At 50.6% G+C, this 20,744-nt stretch overlaps 1 protein-coding gene across 5 annotated transcripts in view; it reads left to right on the top strand.

Annotated features, from left to right (window-relative positions):
- Window positions 1-20,744, top strand: part of LOC102931917 (myomegalin) — a 155,816-nt gene that overhangs the window by 55,424 nt on the left and 79,648 nt on the right. For all 5 annotated transcript variants that reach the window (XM_043552527.1, XM_037907666.2, XM_043552523.1 and 2 more), the window contains exons 6-8: window positions 4,823-4,946; window positions 6,939-7,111; window positions 7,799-7,916. In XM_043552527.1, coding sequence (XP_043408462.1) covers window positions 4,823-4,946; window positions 6,939-7,111; window positions 7,799-7,916 — 415 coding nt within the window. The remainder of the gene's footprint in view (window positions 1-4,822; window positions 4,947-6,938; window positions 7,112-7,798; window positions 7,917-20,744) is intronic.

Raw genomic sequence — 20,744 nt, forward strand, 5'->3', positions numbered from 1 at the left:
CCCAAACCTGCAATACTATGCGGTCCCACCACTCTGTGCTTGTTTCCCGGGCCCAGAATCAGCGTTCCACGGCATGAGCCTGCCCCAGTAACACCATGATCTCCAAATTGCTGGGGACCGCAGTTTTAGAGAAATCTGTGTTCATGTCCTCATCACCACACTGCTGTTGCCTCCTTGCCTGGTTTTTCAGGTGCTGGTTCTGCATAAACTGAACGATAATGCGCGAGGTGTTTACAATGGTCATAACTGCTGCGGTGAGCTGAACGGGCTCTATGCTTGCCGTGCTCTGGCATCTGCTCGGGCAATCCAGGGAAAAGGGCGTGAAATGATTGTCTGCTGTTGCTTTCACGGCGGGAGGGAGGGTTGACTGATGACATTTACCCATAACCACCCGTGACAAATTTTTGGCCCCATCAGGCATTGGGAGCTCAGCCCAGAATTCCAATGGGCAGCGGGGACTGCGGGAACTGTGGGATAGCTATCCACAGTGCACCGCTCGGAATGTCAACGACGCACACAACCGAATTAATGTGCTTCGTGTGAACGCATGCACTCAACTTTATACAATCTGTTCCCAAAAATCGACTTCTGTAAAATCAGAGTACTTTCGTAATGTAGACATGCATTGGCAGCTGGAGCGGTACGTGTGAGACTGGTGCATCAGATACGTGAAGGGGGGTGGATGGAGCTAAGTGTGCAGGGTGGGCAAAGCAGAGAAGTGGGGGAGGGGGGAAAGGGGGCTATAGAAGCACCATCCAGGCAGGAACATCAAGGAGATTTTTCACAGTATCTGATTAGCAACGATTACTTTGCTCTGAAAATGGAAATACTTTGACTGGGTGGCAGAATGTGCTGAGCCTTACAGCGAGCAAGCCAGCTAGGCCGGCCTCCTGCCGGGTCAGAGAGGTTTCCCACTCTGCTCTCTCCGGTCCCGCTGGAAATGGGGCTCCCGCCAGCTGTTAGCACTAACACTCGGATCATCATCAGGTAACACCCCTTGTGCCCAGCCTTAGGAGCCCCTTGCAGCTGGAGACTGACCCCCATAGGGCAGGTCTGCACCGCGGCTGGAGGTGTGACACCCCACCCCCAGCTCTGCTTGAAGTAGTGCCTGGAAAGCGGTGTGGCTGTGAGGGGAGGGAGTGGGTAAGCCCCCGTGAGTCAAAGCCTGTTGAAGACCTGAGACACATCCTGGGCTGGCTAGCCTAGAGGCGGGTGTGCTGTTTTGGGTGTGGTGGTGCCAGAGTCCTGAGGGACAGGCTGTCTCCAGCGCTGGCTTTTTGGAGCCATATCGCATTGCAACCTCAGTCTCCCTTGCGGCCCTCTCCCCTGCTCTCTGTGCTCAGCCGCGGTCTCTTCCCACCGATCATTTCCCGATCATTTCCCCTCGGTGCATTAGCTGCCTTGTGCCAGCTAAATCTGTGCTTTGATTGTCAGCTCATGTTTCTAGCCTCTGCATTATCCCTGCCCCAGCCCAACTCCATTCAGTGCCATCTGGGTCTCCAGTGTCAAATTGCACAGGACTGATCCCTGGGGCTGTGGCACCTCCATAGACCCCTCCCCCTCACTTGAGCTATCGCTCTTTGTCTTAACCCCTTGTTCACCACACGTGGGCCAGATCTCAGTCTGTAACCTTTACTGGTTCGACCAGATGCCTGCTAGCCAAAGGACTACACCCACTAGCCAAGACAGGTGGCCAAGAGGTCCAAGGGCAGCTGCCTGGTGGGAAGCCCAGGGTGCACACTCCTGGCTTCTCCCCCTGCCCCTGCCCTTGCTGGGAGGGTTGGGGGCTTTTCTTCAGCTGCGAGGAGCCAAGAGGGAATGTCTCTGGCTCCTGCAGAGGGAGATGTGCTGCTGTTTGAGAGCCCTGCTCTATCCCTCTAGGGTCAGGCAGGATACGGTGATGCTGTGAGAGCAGCGCGCTCTTGACGCCTGGAAGGGCTGTCCAGGGAGACCTGGCTGGTGCTTCTAGGGCCCTGCTCACACCCCAGCCAGTTTCCTGGGTTAGAGTTTGGATCTCGTTCTCTGAGGTGGAGGCCTTGCTTTCCAGGAGCCTGTGCTCTGCTGTACAGACAGGGAGATTCGCTGATGACACTAGCTCAGTCTGAAGAGTGCAGGCATCCATGTGGAATTAAAACTACCAATGAGGTCGCATGGAGGGGTGTGCGGGGGTAACGACACATCCCAGCGAGGGGCCTGTTGATCTGGGAAGCTGTCCAAGGGGAGCTCAGCTGCAGGAGAGCTGCTCTCGTGCCCCTGTTGGAGGTGGTTTTTGCACAGCATCACGCAGAGGAGTCTTTTACATTCAGGTCTAGTTTTTTCCCCCATGACTGGACGTGCTCTTTGAATAACGCAGGCAAAGGACCCTCAGGCACCCAGAAATAACGTCCAGGCTTAGATCCTGTAAGAGCAGCTCCGTGGGCTTGTGTTCCAATCAGTTTGTTTAACAGAGATTTGCTTTTCAGTGCATCAGGCATCCTGCTAATCTCCCTGCCCTGGGTAAGCGGGGCCTTTGTCCCTGAAAGAGTGTTTCCCAGGCTCCCTGCAGGCCCCTTTCTCAGCCCATCCCCAGCCAGGAAGGACTAGGACTAGGAGAACCGGCAGAGTGAGGCAGTAGTGCCAGCACCAAGCACTGGAAAATCATGAGTCACCCCTCCCCCACAAAAATCACGCAGTTGGCTTAGAAATCATGATATTTTCACAATAACAAATATTGGGTTGGTTTTCTTTGTCTTCTAGTTTCTGAGTCTTCAGGGTTGACTCAGGCCACATTTTTGTGTTTTTCTCTGCAACCAGGAGGACACATAACTTACTTTGTTTTCTCCATGAAAGCTGAGGGTCTCGTGTAATCACCTGACCCCAGGAGCTGGGGCTTGAAGATCCCCTCCCCATGCTCATTCCAAAATCCCAAGAGTTGTCAGCACTGGAGAGGGTTTGAATATGTGCTGTACGTCTCAATGGAGGCAGGGAGACGCAGGCTTAGAGGCTGATCTTGTTTAACATTCTAGACGCAGCATGAGCAAGCACAGCTGTTTGTAAACTAAAAATAATCAGGCACCACCTGTTTCCCAGAGGGCAGGGAGATTCCTATGCTGGCTGGGGGCACATCCCTGACTCTGCGCATAGGACAGGAGCACAGTCTGTTTGCAAACAGGATGGGATCCCATGGGCTTTTCAGCTTGTGACTCTCTCCCCCACCCCTGCTACTTCGCAAAGCTTTTGTATTTAAAAATAAAAGTCAGTGTCATAGAAGTCCCCCAAGCAGGAATAGAACCCACGGATGAGGAGCTGCTCACATGACAGTCACCTTTCCATTTTAAAATATGCCCTTTCCATTTGTGACCTGCCATGTCCTGAGCGCTGTGCCCCCAGGAGAACGGTTGATGTCGCAGTCACTGTGAGCAGGATGGGGAGGGGTGACTCAGTCTGGTGACGGAGATGACAGGGGACAACAAGAAATTCTGAATTCAGATCTAGGTGGGTGAAGAGAAGGAAATGTTTTGTTTCCATTGAATATTCATATTACAGTGGAGTCCAGAGACACCAATCTGAATGCGAGGCCCTGTCATGCTAGGTACTACACATATGAAGACATGGCTCTGAACAGTCCGGAAAGACAAGTGATCTAGGCAGAGTATGGGAAAAGGGAGGCAATCAGATAGATCCAATGTTTGCACCCCTTCTATCCCAGCCTGGCAGGCAACTGAATGGAAACCTAGTAGCATCCCAGAGCTGTAGTCAGGGACCAAGGCCCCATGGTGCTATATGCTGGGCAATCACAGAATGGAAAGACAGCCTCTGCCCCAGAAAGCTTATACTGGATTTCCTTGTAAGCTTGCAGGAGGGGAGTGCACAGGTCATACTGCTGCTCTTGGCAGAAGGATACTGCAGCAGTGGGGGCCGTAGGGGAATGGCAGGGAAGAGGGATGGAGAGACAGCCCGGCAGCATGCAGTACCTGGGATGCCAGGAGCATTGCACAGTGAGGGGAGGCTGCCCCCACCCAGAACAAAATTAGCTCCCCCCTATGATCGGCAGCAGCAGAGTCGGGGAAAGTGTGTCCCCTCTGGTTCACAGGTGCCTTTCCAGAATGCTAGGGTCCTTCCCCTGCTCCTCTTCTTCTTCTCCACTCCCCAGCCGGGGCTAGCTGGTGTGATGCTCAGGAGGCCCATCCACTCTGCTTGGGGCCTCAGTGTTCCTGCTTCCACACACCTTCCTTGTTCCTACTGCCTGCACTGTGGGGGCCGGAGTGAAATGGGTCAGAGGGGTTGGTACATCGTCTGGTGTCTGTGTAGCGTGCCCCAGACCTGACTGCCTGAAGCTGGAGACCAGGCTCAGATCCGGAACCTGGCTCCCCACCGGGGTAGAGGTGAGCCTACGGGGCCTGATTCTGTGCCATCAAATTGGTGCAGAGCGGAATCAGGCCCAGATCCTTTGGGAGCTGACTTAGTGTCCCATCCTCCCCCCAGTCCCTCTCTAGGTGCTGGGGACCAGCAGGCCACGCTCAGCTCTCTGCAGTCTGCAGTTGTTGCTGTAGCCCTGGTGCAGCGATGGAATAGAGCAGCCCCTGCTATTCCTCCCATGCTCACCCCACTCAGCGCAGCAGTGGGTGTGTGACTGTACATGCTGGTCTGCCCTAGCTCTCCCTGTGCTGCTAGCACCAGGTGGGGCCTCCAAGAGCCGTGCTGGGTGGAACCAGATCTGAGCCCCGTTTGTGACACTGACAGAGTGGAATGAGCCGAGGTGACAGCCTGACTTGCAGCCCAGCCCCCGCTGGGCGGTCCAGGGCTGCCCCTTGCTCTGACAGGTGGGTGCCATGTCTTGCAGGGCAGCTGCCGAGAACGAGACAAGTCGTAATGAAGCAGAGCTCCAGCGCCGGTATGAGGAGAGGCAGCAGGAGACGGAGCACGTGTCGGAGCTACTGGAGAACAAGATCCAGCTCCTGCAGGAGGTGAGTGGGGTGGGGCATGCACCCCAGCTGTGCGGCATCGGCCATGGAAGAGGAGTACAGAGCCGCCCAGGGCCAAGTGGGACCCGTCTCTCTTTGCCAGCCCCCTCTGCCCATTCTGGAGTCTCAGTTTCTTCCCCAAATCCCAGGGGGCTCAATTTTTCTGGGCCTGCCATATGGGATGGGCTTTGGGCCCCACAGCAAGGCCCCCACGGGACATGAGGAGCAGGACTCTTGGCCCCTGTGACTTCTCTTTGCTTATGGGGAATGGAGCTCAGGGTCCCCTGGGACTCCCCTTAGCCCACGGGAAACTGGGAACAAATCCGAGGCCCCAGCTGCTCTCCCTCCCGCTGGTTATTCCCTCTGTATCTACAGCAGACAGAGCTCTGAGCCCTCCAGCTGGTTCTCTCTTTTCCCACAGCGTATGGGTAAGGGAGCCAGGCCCCCAGGGTGGCTATCTGCAGGGTATTAGAAACCAGTCGCAAGGCTCCATGGCCCTTGACCCTTACCTCCTGTTCTTTCCATTGGAAGGGCAGCTCTGCCGTCCTGGTACAAGAGAGCCCGTCAGTGTAGCCTCCCCCTCCTAGATTGGTGTTGTCCTTGCTCTTGTCTCCCTTGACAGGAGCAGAGATTGGCATCTCTGGGAGGCTCCCCTGGGTCATGGACACAGACTTGTGATGACTCCATCAGTTCTAGTGAAGATACGCAGCTTCCTCCTTCATACAATAATTACACAGATGCAGCTGAAGTCCATGGGAGCTGCTGAGCGCTTGGCACTTCTGCAAATTAGGCCACCTCTTTAGGAGCCTACATCTAGGTTTAGGAGCCACCCTATATTTGAACATCTTGGCCATGATGTAGTCCATACCATGGGAGCGCAGCTGGCCCTAGGAGAACCTTCCTTGTTGCTGTTATGGCATTGTTTGCATTTAACCTTCCCATGACAGTCACATAGGGCATTTTATTTTTCACTTAATTTCCTTGGGTTTTAAAACAAAGAACAGGAGTGAAGAGGTTTTGTAAATGAAGGCAGGGGATCATGGCTGCAGTGAAAAGGATAGAGGCACCTAAAATCACAGGGGAGGGATTTTAAATCTTTTTTGTATTCTTGTGATTTTTCTCCTCTCTTGGATTTAAGGCAGCGAGTGTCCTGGGAGGAGTTGATGGTGTTTTGCAGGGAGGAATTTGCACTTGTCTCACCAGCAGCCTGCGCTCAGTATCCCCTGCTCTTCCCCATGTGGCCCCATAGGGATGGTACATCATAAGCGGGGCTTCATTATTTCTTTAGAATGAAATAACAACAAAAAGCTGCCCAGCCCCAGCTCTGGGCACCCTAACACGTCATTAGCAACACAGCTGTATCCCAGTGGCATTACAGCCACCTCCAGAAAGCCCTCCATCATTGTGGGAAGCACTCGTACCCCAGCCGTGAGCTCACATCCTCTCTAAGAGGTGTCATGTGCAGCATGTCATCTAATTCAGGCTGTTTCAGAGGGGAGGTGGGGAGCGAGTTGCAGAGGCCCAGAGCCCTAGCAGATGCCCAGTAAGCCTACTCCGAGTGAACACGCAGCTGTTGGGTTTTTCCAGGGCATGCAGTTGTTGGTTTTAGTCCCAGTTCAGCAGGGAGCCCCTTCCTCGCAGAGACAGTCTGAAGCTGACTTTGAAGAGGATGGGTTGTAGTGCAGGTCCTGGTGGGACCTGAACGTTAATGTCAGCTGCAGGTCCCATGAATGCTAGCACTGATGCATCACTTGTTAGCGACTGTAGCGTGGCCCCCATTCAGTCATCACTTACAGCAGCTCAGGTCAATAGGCCCAGCCCTTCATCCTCCGCCCAAACCCTGCAGCTTACAGGAGGGAGCACGTCTGGTCTCACTGGATGCAGCAGCCACCCACTGGTATTGCTGCTTTTCCTTCCGCTCACAAGCCAGTGGGGTTGTGGCTCTCTGCCTGGGGTGGTGCAAGTATCCCTGCTCATGTCACGTTCCATCCCCAGGAGGCCAGATTAGCAAAGAGCGAGGCGGAGAGGACGGCAGCACTGGCGGAGGCTGAGAAGGGACACTGCCTGGAGCTAACCGAGAAGCTGAAGAAGCTCACCAAGGAGGAGGAGAAGAGAGGAGCCCAGGTTCTGCATGATGATCACTGTGCTTCGCTGGCCCAGAAGGACAAGTAGGTAGCTGTGGTCACTCCATTGACTTGCCTCTGCTGCTTCCTGGCTCGTGCCCCCTTGCCCACAGAGCAGGCAGCCCAGCTGGCGGGTTCAGAAGAGTGATCCTTGTCTCGGAGACCCCAGAGTGGAGCTTGCTGCGCCACACTGGGCCGCATGGCAGCAGGACCAGTCACTGCCTGGGTGAGCAGGGTCACAGGATGGGGTGGGGGTTGGCATCCAGCAGAGTCAGGGCTCAGTGAGCCCCCGGGGGGATCCTGCTAGGGGGCAGTGTCTGGCTGAGCCAGGTGGTCGCAGAGCAGATGGTACTGGCTGGGTGGGATGGGTTAAGCCACATAAGGGGACTCCCTGGGTGTTGTACAGAGAGCATAGTGATTGTGCACTCCCCGGCTCCTCGCAGCACCTCCAGCACAGAGGCATGGATGGGGGAAGGTGTGTAGCCGGCAGGTCGCTACACTCCAGACTGTTCCAGGAACAGCCCCTTGGCCTGGGAGCTGTCAGCTGTAAGTTAGAGCAACCCTGAGGCTGCTCTAATTTACTCTGGGGACTGGCCCACACCCTGGCTGGCCCCAGAATCAGTTCTGCAAATGTGATGTGAAGCCGCCTTGGGTCCTGTGCTGAGCACAGAGCCCTTTAGTGGAGATCCTCCTCTTCTAACCAAGGTAACTAAGCCATTTTCTCCTTGGCAGATGCATTGAAGAGCTGATCCAGGAGCTAAGTGCCAGAGAGCAGCTCATTGAGCTGCTGGCCACAGAGAAGCAAAACCTGCTGCAGCGTCTGGAGGAGCCCAGAGAAATGGAGGTGCAGGTGAGATGGGAGCTGTGCAGGGGATAATCTGAGGCCTCCCAGCGTGTCCCTGCTACACATGTAGCTGGGCCATTTCCTGGGCTCTAGACCCAGCTCTGCCACTGGCCTGCTGGGTGACCTGGGGCAAGTCATTTCCCTGCCCTGTACCTTAGTTTCCCCATCTGTAAAATGGTGGTAATGGTGTTGGCCTCCTTTGTAAAGGGCTTTGCAATCTTGGGCTGATAAGAGCTGGGTGGCACTGTGTTATTTATTGTTATTCTCAGCCCATTGAAGCCAAATCTATTTTCTGCCAGTGGAAACCTGGCACTGGGGCCCCTGGTCACACTTTGTGCATCAATTAGCAAATCACTCAGTAGGTTGGATTTAACTCATAAGGCTGTGTGTGTGTGTGTGTGCGCGCGCGCATGCGGGGGGTGGGGGAGAGTAGCCATGATTTGGGGGCCTTTTCTCCCAGTCCCTCCCTGTCCACAAGTCCCCTTTTAGGAGACTGCTTTAAAACCAGTTCCCACTGACCTGGGTGGAGGCACTGGGCCAGTTGTCCCTCTGTGACCGCAGTGGTGTGGCACCAGAAGTGAACTGGCTCAGTTTGTCTGGTAAGTGTGGACCAGGCAGCAGGATAGAATTGTTTTCTAACCCTCTTACAATGGGCTGTACAAAGGATACAAACCCTCCTGCTTCGTAACATAAACCAGCCTCTAACTGACAGAGCTAGGAACTTCCCCGGTGCTGAGCGAGTCCATAATTCTCCTCCCCATGGTTCTCTGCACCTTCTGCTGAAGTGTCTGCTCCTGGCTACTGTCAGAGGCTGAACTAGATGGAGCCTGGGGCTGGCAGTTCTTGCCTTGCGTTTTGATGAACAAATACTCCAAGCTGTAATTCCTGCTGCCTGGAGCCAGCAGTAGCAAAGGCCACACCAGTGACTCTCCTATAGCTACACCTTAGGGAGCCCCGGTGCAAGTTCTAGGGTAGCAGCACTCTGAGACTTCCTAGTGGGAAGGCTGGAGCCAGTTTCTAAGGACACCTGCTTTCTGGGGGGGTTAATCCTTGCCTGGCATATTTAGGCAACAAATGACTCACCCACCCAAAAAACAACCCTGTTGAAACTGACAAGCAGAGGGAAAAACAAGACAATTTGGTAAATATGTCATACCCAACCAAACCTCGTCGCTCCAGTGCTGAAGTGAAATGCATGTAACAGTCTGGTTTGGAAGTTGCCTCCTGACCGCCTCAAAGGAAATCTTTAGATTCCCCTGCTTGGCAGCGAATGGTGCCTTTCCCTAAAAGATGGGAATTCAGTCCGAGGGCAGCTGTGCCTTCTGTCCTCCGGTACCCTCCGTCTAACATTGCTCAAGTGTCACTGAGGGCAGAATTCAGTCTTTAAACTGCTGAGCTTCAATCAGAAGACCTTGATAATAACTCTAGCCAGGCAACTGCTAATAAGCCTGTAATAACTTTGTATTTTCCAATCCCTGGTATATCTGGGGTTGTCTTGCTGCATTGTGGCTTGTTTACAATTATGAAAAGAAAAAAAAAAGAGAAAAATTACAGAATTAGACCATAATGTGTAGAGAATTATGGTCTAATCCTGTAATGTTTCTTGCTCTTCCTAATTATTGCCTACATGTGCAGTTTTAAACTGAGGTCTTAAAATACCCTCTGAAAAGCTAGCTCCAAGCATCAGTAAGGCTTTCAGTGCCATGAAGGGATCAAACTAGATTACTAACCAGCAGCTGATGGAGTTCTCTGAATATATTGCCTCCTCAAAGCCACATTCTTGGAGGCTTATGCTGGGCAGTTACTCCTAGGCAAACTTCACTGCCTGCATCCTAAGGTACAGAGACTGTGGGAAGGGCAACAGAGAATGAGCCCCAACATCAATGAAGAGGGCCCAGGCTCTCTCGAGGATACAGAGACACCAAAGGAGCAAGGATGGAGGGAAAATGAACCTGGGTTTGCGGATGTGGCATATGCACAGAACTATTACTGATCAGTGATGTAGACTTCTGTTGGTGGTGCCTGGGGGAAAGGGACGTGTTTATATTTTATATCAGACTTGGAGCTGAATTGCGATTTAACAACCTTGGACATATGGAACACCTGGGAGGGCTCCACACTCTCCATCCTGATTGACCTGTGTTCCTGGAAAGGGTTTGACAGTGGTACTCAGAAATCTTTTGGCAAATGCACAAATGCAAGACTCTGATATTAGGAATTAACTCACCTGTGGTTCTTCAGTTTGAGGTATTCCTGCTGATGTCAAAATACCAGGAGGCGCAGCCCTTTAATAATGGCAGCTGAAATGCTGCTTGTAAGGAAAGGGACATATTCGAGATCCTAATTGCAACAGATCCCTTGTCTTGGGCCTGGGCTCTTGCATATGGCTGGTGCAGGTCCCCCAAACTGTGGTTCCATGTATGTGTGTGTGTGTGTGTGAGTGAGTCAGTGAGTGAGTGTGTGTGAGTGAGTGATTGGCAGCGGGGTCTCACACCAGTTCTTGCTGTGGAACATTGGCGCCCCCTGTTGCTCCAGCAGCCTGTCCTTGTCAGGGATATTGCTTCCCCAGGATCGCTGTATTGGCTACCACTGGCCCCAGGGCTACTGGGGTCAGCTTGAACCCTGTAGCTTCTTCTTATCTCTTAATAGCAACATTGTTGTTCGCTAATCCTCTGGCACTTCCAGTTTCTAAGATGAGTCTGTGGGTGTTTGGTGCTGCTCATGGTGGTGCAGTCATTAGGAAGGTGATGGGTGCTGTAGAAAACTCTATAGATAGGTAGGGGTCCAAGCCTCAAGGCCTCTCTTGCATTGAGATCTTTGGTTCCAGCTGGCTCAGGACCTGACACCATCTACAGGCCTGAAAGCTCAGCTCTCTGAGCTAAGGGCTCCTGCTGTGTGGATAAACCTGTATCAGTTCAGCATCTCTATTTTGCTGTGTTTACATGTGGAGTGTTTCTTTGCAAACAAAAGGGCCTATGAAAGCTTCGAGCCTGGAGCACAATCACGAGCTGGGGAGCTACAGCAGGGTGCAGGCTGCACCTCCTCTGCCAGACCCCAGGCAGCCAATACCTCTGCCTGCTAAAAACACGGCATGAAAAAGCCTCCCTTTGGCAGCTCCGCTTCCGTGCTCTGCAGCGAGGCGCCACCTGTCCTGCTGGGTCGCACAGTATGGGAGCAGCTTGGTGCCCCAGAGCACAGGTTGTGCCTTGGCAGCTGGCACACTGATCTGCCAACTCCATGGGTCTTCCCTGTAGATTACAAGTTCTCTGACCTGTTTATGGGCCCCCAGGGGAAATCCGTGCCTGCCTCGAGGGGACTCTCCACCTGACCGATCCATTACCCCACCTACTGCGGAAGGGCAACCAATCAGGGTCCCTGTGCTTGCCTCTTCCCTCAGCAGGTGAGGCAGTCCATTACCCCACCTCCTCCTCCTCTCTGTACACAAAAGGCTGGAATCACTGGGCCCTCATTTGGATTCCTGTCTCCTCCATGGCTGCGTACTCGGGTTTGTGGGGTTGCTGATTTGTTACTCTGCCGTTAATTGTTTTTTATCAAACTTTTTTTCTAATTTTCACTAAGTTGTTCAGCCTGAACCCTGCCTGCATCAGCTCATGTGTGCTCTGCAGTGGCCTTTTTGGCATGAGTCTGGAGGTGCATAGCCAGAGTCCACATCACAACACCCCTATGTTACACAGAACTGAGAGACCAATTCCCAGGCTTTGTGCCAGGAGCGGGGCCCATCTCCATTGCCCATTTCAAACATTTTCAACAGGCTCCTCTATGCTTTCTCCCGCGCTGACCCTTCCGCTTGGGAGGAGCATCCCACTCACTGTCCTCCAAACCCCTCCGTCAAACTCCACTCTGCCACGGCCTCCGAGAAACCCAACAGGGGTTAGGCAGCCGGTGTGCTGAGGCCTTTCTATCTCATGCTGACCAGTATTGTCTCACTGTTTCCTTATGCTCCCTATCATGCTTCCCCAGAAGTATCCAGGGCTTTGAGATACCTGGCTACCACCTACCATTAGTGTGAGGAGGCCTTGTCTTTACCTGCCATAGGCCAGCTCCCCAACTCCACCTTCCACAGCAACACAAGTAACGCCCTCTAGGCCTACACAGGCCCTGATCTCTCTCTCCAGGTTAGCGGTGGGCACACTCCAACCCCCGAGCATCTCCCTGGAATGTCCAGCCCCTGATTCACTGGCCCCTCACAGGATTTACCGATGCGCTGCTCCCAAAGAAGCAGTGTACCCCAGCTTACCAGTCCCACCTCAGATCACCATGCCGCTTCACACCCAGCACTTAGACATGATTAGAGTGAAAACAGGTACAGGTTTTATTTAACAAAGGCTAGAGATTCAAGTGACAGCAAGTAGAAGTATTGGAGTATTCTGGTTATATATAAAATAATAACACGCATTCTAGAACCTAGATGTACTTAGCTAGTTACCTGATCAGCATGCTGTACAGCAGACAGGAGAAGATCAAGAATGGGCTCTCAAAACTGGAGACTCTCACACAAAACCAACCTTCCACACAAACTTCCACATGGCTGGTCTTTACAAAAATGTGACAAGCCATTTACAATGCACACTTCACTTCTCTACAGAGGAAAAAGGACAGTAAACTATCTAAACTCCTACATGCCACAGGGGGTACAACAGTGGTACCCTCAACTCACCTAACAATATTGTTAATCTATCCAACCACACACTTAGCCTGGCAGAAGAGTCTGTCCTATCTTGGGGACTCTCTTTCTGCCCCACCACCCCCACAAACATGATACAGTTTTGCGCTGATCTGGAAGCCTACTTTCGTCGTCTCTGAATCAAGGAATATTTTCAACACACCACTGAACAGTGCGCTGACCCACAGGAACCCTCCTACAAGAAGAAGAATTCTGCTTGACTCCTCCTGAGAGTCAAAATCACAGACTGGACTTGTACATAGAGTGCTTCTGCAGACGTGCACAGGCTGAAATTGTGAACAAATAGCATCACCTACCCCATAACCTCAGCCGTACAGAACGCAACGCCATCCACAGCCTCAGAAACAACTCTGACGACATAATCAAAGGGGCTGAGAAAGGAGATGCTGTAGTCATAATGAACAGGTCAGATTATGAACAGGAAGCTGCCAGGCAACTCTCCAACACCACATTCTAAAGGCCACTATCCTCTGATCCCACTGAGGGTTACCAAAAGAAACTACACCATCTGCTCAAGAAACTCTCTGCTATAGCACAGGAACAAATCTACATGGACACACCCCCAGAGCCCCGACCAAGGGTATTCTGTCTGCTACCCAAGATCCATAAACTTGGAAACCCTGGATTCCCCATCATCTCAGGCATTTCTTACCGCAGGATTATCTGACTATTTGGACTCTGTCCTCAGACTCTATGCTACCAGCACTCCTAGCTATCTTTGAGACACCACCGACTTCCCGAGAAAACTACAATGCATTGGTGATCTTCCTGAAAACACCATCCTGGAAACCATGGATGTAGAAGCTCTTTACGCCAATATTCCACACAAGGATGGACTACAAGCTGTCAAGAACAGTATCTCTGCTAAGGTCACGGCACACCTGGTGGCTGTGCTTTGTGACTTTGTTTTCACCCACAACCATTTCAGATTTGGGGACAACTTATACCTTCAAGTCAGTTCCACTGCTATGGGTACCCGCATGGCCCCACACTATGCCAACATTTTTATGGCTGACTTAGAACAACACTTCCTCAGCTCTCGTCCCCTAGAGCCCCTCCTCTACTTGTGCTACACTGATGATGTCTTCATCATATGGACCCACGGGAAGGAGGCTATAGAAGAATTTCACCTGGATTTCAACAATTTCCACCTCACCATCAACCTCAGCCTGGTCCAGTCCACACAAGAGATCCACTTCCTGGACACTACAGTGCAAATAAGTGATGGTCACATAAACACCACCCTATACCGGAAACCTACTGACCTCTATACTTACCTACATGCCTCCAGCTTCCATCCAGGATACATCACACAATCCATTGTCTAGAGCCAAGCCCTAAGATACAACCAAATTTGCTCCAATCCCTCAGACAGAGACAAACACCTACAAGATCTTTATCAAGCATTCTTAAAACTGCAATACCCACCTGAGGAAGTGAGGAAACAGACTGACAGAGCGAGATGGGTACCCAGAAGTCACCTACTACAGGACAGGCCCAACAAGGAAAATAACAGAACACCCCTGGCGATCACGTACAGCCCCCAGTTAAAACCTCTCCAGCGCATCATCAACGATCTACAACCTATCCTGGAAAACAATCCCTCACTCTCCCAGACCTTGGGAGGCAGGCGAGTCCTCGCTTACAGACAGCTCCCCAACCTGAAGCAAATACTCACCAGCAACCACACACCACACCACAGAAACACTAACCCAGGAACCAATCCCTGTAGCAAAACTCGTTGCCTACTCTGTCCCCATATCTACTCTAGCAACACCATCAGAGGACCCAACCACATCAGCCACATCATCAGGGGCTCATTCACCTGCACATCTAGAATCATAGAATCATAGAATATCAGGGTTGGAAGGGACCTCAGGAGGTCATCTAGTCCAACCCCCTGCTCAAAGCAGGACCAATCCCCAACTAAATCATCCCAGTCAGGGCTTTGTCAAGCCTGACCTTAAAAACTTCTAAGGAAGGAGATTCCACCACCTCCCTAGGTAACGCATTCCAGTGTTTCACCACCCTCCTCGTGAAAACGTTTTTCCTAATATCCAACCTAAATCTCTCCCACTGCAACCTGAGACCACTACTCCTTGTTCTGTCATCTGCTACCACTGAGAACAGTCTAGAGCCATCCTCTTTGGAATCCCCTTTCAGGTAGTTGAAAGCAGCTATCAAATCCTGAAAGCAGCTATCAAATCCGAATCTACTAATGTTACATATACCATCATATGCCAACAATGCCCCTCTGCCATGTACATTGGCCAAACAGGACAGTCTCTGTGTAAAAGAATAAATGGACACAAATCGGACATCAGGAATGGTCACATACAAAAGCCAGTAGGAGAACACCTCAGTCTTCCTGGACATTCTATAACAGATTTAAAAGTAGCCATACTTGGACAAAAAAGCTTCAGAAACAGACTTCAAAGAGAAACTGCAGAACTAAAATTCATTTTCAAATTTAACACCATTAATTTGGGCTTGAATAGGGACTGGGAGTGGCTGGCTCACTACAAAAGCAGCTTTGCCTCTCCTGGAATTGACACCTCCTCATCAATTATTGGGAGTGGACTATATCCACCCTGATCGAATTGGCCCTGTCAACACTGGTTCTCCACTTGTGAGGTAACTCCCTTCTCTTCATGTGTCAGTATATATATGCCTGCATCAGTAATTTTCACTCCATGCATCTGAAGAAGTGGTTTTTTACCCTCGAAAGCTTATGCCCAAATAAATCTGTTAGTCTTTAAGGTGCCACCGGACTCCTTGCTGTTTTTGTGGATACAGACTAACACAGCTACCCCCTGATGCTTAGCTAGTTACTGTCATGCCTTACAGAGCAAAAGGCATTTTTCCTGCATTTTACAGCTAGCACTGGCTGTGATCTTCCATTCATAGGATGTCATGCTGTCAGCTTGCCTCCCATATGAAAGATCCAGGTTGTGTCTCTGCACCCTCAGCTATACCCCCACAATCCATTCTCTTCCTATATGTTTCCTTTCATGAAGATTTCACAATCTCTTGATTGGCATTTGTTCAGTAGGTGAACAGGCATTCATTGGGAGGCCCCCAATACACACCTGATCAGACGCAGAGATAAGCATCTGTCACTTCCTGCCTGTAACAAACATGTCTGAGGTTTGTCACCTTCTGATGACCTGCCTCACCTCCCAGATTTTAAGAACAGTTTTCAGTACAGTTATCTAACTCCTCAAACATTATCCGTACACACATTTTGCAATGATTATGATGACCCGTGGGCTCTTGGGGAGAAAGAGAGACCTCACATACCACCCCTTAGTGAATTATTGTGCATGTGTCTGACACAGGGATCCCTGTAGAATCCAGTGCATCGCCTGTGTCCACTGCCAGTTGGCATTAAGAGATCCCTGGGTCACACTCTCCCCTTTGTCTGCTGTATCCATCTGCTTGTTGTCTTACACTTACGGCACCTCTACACTGGCAGAGTTACAGCACCGGGAGTTACAGCGCCACTCAGAGAACATTGACGGGAAACCGCTGTTGTGTGTCAGCTGCCTGTCAGCTGCCTGCGCAATACCGTGTTCACATTTGTGGCACTTGCAGCGGTATTCAGAGCGGTGCACTCTGGGCAGCTATCCCACAGAGCATCTCTTCCTCTTCTGCTGCTAAGAGTTGTGAGAAGGCGGAGGGGGTTGCAAGGCATCCTGGGTCCTGTCCCAATGCCCTGTGATGCATTGCTTCGCATCCTAGCAATCCCTGTGCTTCCACATTTGGCGCCATCTGTCAACGGTTTGTGTACTGTGCACCCTGCCTCTTTGGGCAGCAGGAATGGATCCAAAACTGTTGACCAGTATGACAGGTTTCAGAGTAACAGCCGTGTTAGTCTGTATTCGCAAAAGGAAGAGGAGTACTTGTGGCACCTTAGAGACTAACCAGTTTATTTGAGCATAAGCTTTCGTGAGCTACAGCTCACTTCATCGGATGCATAAAAGTGGAAAATGCAGTGAGGATGTTTTTATACACACAGACCATGAAAAAATGGGTGTTTATCACTTCAAAAGGTTTTCTTTCCCCCCAGCCCACTCTTCTGCTGGTAATAGCTTATCTCAAGTGATCACTCTCCTTACAATGTTTATGATAATCAAGGTGGGTCTTTTCCAGCACAAATCCAGGGTGATTAAAGTCACTATGGAAGCAACAAGAAAAGGAGTACTTGTGGCACCTTAGAGACTAACCAATTTATTTGAGCATAAGCTTTCGTGAGCTACAGCTCACTTCATCGGATGCATACTGTGGAAAGTGTAGAAGATCTTTTTATACACACAAAGCATGAAAAAATACCTCTCCCCACTCCACTCTCCTGCTGGTAATAGCTTATCTAAAGTGACCACTCTCCTTACAATAAGAAAAGGAGTACTTGTGGCACGTTAGAGACTAACCAATTTATTTGAGCATGAGCTTTCGTGAGCTACAGCTCACTTCATCGGATGCATACTGTGGAAACTGCAGAAGACATTATATACACAGAGACCATGAAACAATACCTCCTCCCACCCCACTCTCCTGCTGGTAATAGCTTATCTAAAGTGATCATCAAGTTGGGCCATTTCCAGCACAAATCCAGGTTTTCTCACCCTCCGCTCCCCGCCCCCCCAACTCACTCTCCTGCTGGTAATAGCCCATCCAAAGTGACCACTCTCTTCACAATGTGTATGATAATCAAGGTGGGCCATTTCCTGCACAAATCCAGGTTCTCTCACCCCCTCACCCCCCTGATGTTATTAGGCCCTGCGATGGTGTCCCCTGAATAGATATGTGGGCACAGTTGGCAACAGGCTTTGTTGCAAGGATAGGTTCCTGGGTTAGTGGTTCTGTTGTGTGGAATGTGGTTGCTGGTGAGTATTTGCTTCAGGTTGGGGGGCTGTCTGTAGGCAAGGACTGGCCTGTCTCCCAAGATTTGTGAGAGTGTTGGGTCATCCTTCAGGATAGGTTGTAGATCCTTAATAATGCGTTGGAGGGGTTTTAGTTGGGGGCTGAAGGTGACGGCTAGTGGTGTTCTGTTATTTTCTTTGTTAGGTCTGTCCTGTAGTAAGTGACTTCTGGGAACTCTTCTGGCTCTATCAATCTGTTTCTTCACTTCCGCAGGTGGGTATTGTAGTTGTAAGAATGCTTGACAGAGATCTTGTAGGTGTTTGTCTCTGTCTGAGGGGTTGGAGCAAATGCGGTTGTATCGCAGAGCTTGGCTGTAGACAATGGATCGTGTGGTGTGTTATTAGGCCCATCACAGGGCCTAACAACATCAGCCACACTATCAGAGGCTCATTCACCTGCACATCCACCAATGTGATATATGCCATCATGTGCCAGCAATGCCCCTCTGCCATGTACATTGGTCAAACTGGACAGTCTCTACGTAAAAGAATAAATGGACACAAATCAGATGTCAAGAATTATAACATTCATAAACCAGTCGGAGAACACTTCAATCTCTCTGGTCACGCGATTACAGACATGAAAGTTGCGATATTACAACAAAAAAACTTCAAATCCAGACTCCAACGAGAGACTGCTGAATTGGAATTCATTTGCAAATTGGATACAATTAACTTAGGCTTGAATAGAGACTGGGAGTGGCTAAGTCATTATGCAAGGTAACCTGTTTCCCCTTGTTTTTTCCTACCCCCCCCCCCCAAGACGTTCTTGTTAAACCCTGGATTTGTGCTGGACATGGCCCACCTTGATTATCATACACATTGTAAGGAGAGTGGTCACTTTAGATAAGCTATTACCAACAGGAGAGTGGGTTTGTGTGGGGGGGGGTGCGAGGGGGGGGGGGGGAGAGAAAACCTGGATTTGTGCTGGAAATGGCCCAACTTGATTATCAAACACATTGTAAGGAGAGTGATCACTTTAGATAAGCTATTACCAGCAGGAGAGTGGGGTGGTGGGAGGTATTTTTTCAAGCTTTGTGTGTATAAAAAGATCTTCTACACTTTCCACAGTATGCATCCGATGAAGTGAGCTGTAGCTCACGAAAGCTTATGCTCAAATAAATTGGTTAGTCTCTAAGGTGCCACAAGTACTCCTTTTCTTGTTGCTTCCATAGTGACTTTAATCACCCTGGATTTGTGCTGGAAAAGACCCACCTTGATTATCATAAACATTGTAAGGAGAGTGATCACTTGAGATAAGCTATTACCAGCAGAAGAGTGGGCTGGGGGGAAAGAAAACCTTTTGAAGTGATAAACACCCATTTTTTCATGGTCTGTGTGTATAAAAACATCCTCACTGCATTTTCCACTTTTATGCATCCGATGAAGTGAGCTGTAGCTCACGAAAGCTTATGCTCAAATAAATTGGTTTGTCTCTAAGGTGCCACAAGTCCTCCTTTTCTTTTTGTTGACCAGTATGCTGCTTGCTCTGACCAACACGTCACGAGTGGCAGTGGAGTTATTCCTTAAACTACAAAGGCAAGAGGAGTGTGACATTGATCTCACCACGCATAGTAGCTGTGCCATGAGATTGCTTGTGGGCTCGGGAAACAAGCAGTGAGTGGTGGGATCACATCGTGATGCATGTCTGGGATGACGAGCAGTGGCTGCAGAACTTTTGGATGAGGAAAGCCACATTCATGGGACTGTGTGATGGGCTCGCCCCAGACCTGCGATGCAAGGACACGAGAATGAGAGCTGCACTGCCGTTGGAGAAGCGCGTGGCGATTACACTGTGGAAGCTGACAACTCAAGACTGCTACCGATCATCACTTACCAGTTCAGAGTGGGAAAGTCTACTATTGGACTCATGTTGACGGGAATCTGCAGGGCCATTAATTGCATCCTTCTCTGAAAGACCGTGACTCTGGGCAACGTGCGTGACATTGTAGATGGCTTTGCACAAATGGGCTTCCCTAACTGCAGAGGGGAGATAGATGGCACGCATATTACAATTCTGGCACCAGACTGCCTAGCCACTGAGTACATTAATCGCAAGGGGTATTTCGCAATTGTTCACTAGGCGCTTGTGGATCACTGTGGGCGTTTCACAGACATTAACACAGGCTGGTCCATAAAGGTGCATGACGCACACATCTTTCGGAACACTGGCTTGTTCAGGAAGCTGCAAGCAGGGACTTTCTTCCCGGACCAGAAGATCGCCATAGGGGAAGTCGAAATGCCCATTTTGATCCTGGGAGACCCTGCCTACCCCTTAATGCCGTGGCTTATGAAGCCATACATGGGGCAACATGACAGAAGCAAGGAGAGGTTCAACAACAGGCTGAGCAAGTGCAGAATGACTGTTGAATGTGGTTTTGGCTGTTTAAAAGCCTGCTGGCACTGCCTCTATGGGAAGCTGGACCTGGCAGATGACAATATTCCTATGCTTATAGCCGCGTGCTGTACGCTCCATCATATTTGTGAAAGGAAGGGTGAAAGCTTCACTCAGGGCTGGACTGTAGAGGCTCAGTGCCTGGAGGCTGAGTTTGAACAGCCAGAGACCAGGGCTATTAGAGGGGTGCAGCACGGGGCCACAAGGATCAGGGATGCCTTGAGGCAGCAATTTGAAGCTGAAAGCCACTAATATTTGTTGCTGTGCTCGGGAGTGCAGTGCTTGTAATGCTAGAAGGTGATTGGTGCCGACGATGCAATATGTGGGTTTAACATAATTGTATGTTGCTTTGCAGGGCTCTTTTTGCTTTTAATTAATAGAATAATGATTGCTTTCAAACCAACACAATTCTTTTATTAAAAAACAACAACTGGAGGAGAGAAGCAAACCAAAAAAACCCATCATCAGTGAGGGGGATGGGGGAAGGGGTGTCCCAGGATGGCTAAAGATTTGTGTATGTCCAGGGATCATATCCAACCTTCTCCTTTGGAGTACAATGCAGCGGGTACTGTACTTTTTCAGGGCCAAACTGCAGAGGGATGGGTGTTGAGTGCAGTGAGTAGTGGGAGTCCGCAATGCTGGACTGTGATGGGGGAGGAGTGGAATGCCAGGGATATAGACTGGAGCCAGGAGGTTGATAAGAGTGTGTTAGCGGTGTCTGGGGGGTGCATGGGAAAGAGTGTTGTGACAGCGGCTGCAGGGGAGGGTGGGCGCAGAGCTGCTCGGTTTGAAGAGCTAGTATCGCCTGGAGC

Source organism: Chelonia mydas, chromosome 8 (genome assembly GCF_015237465.2).
Source record: "Chelonia mydas isolate rCheMyd1 chromosome 8, rCheMyd1.pri.v2, whole genome shotgun sequence".
Lineage (NCBI taxonomy): Eukaryota > Metazoa > Chordata > Testudines > Cheloniidae > Chelonia > Chelonia mydas.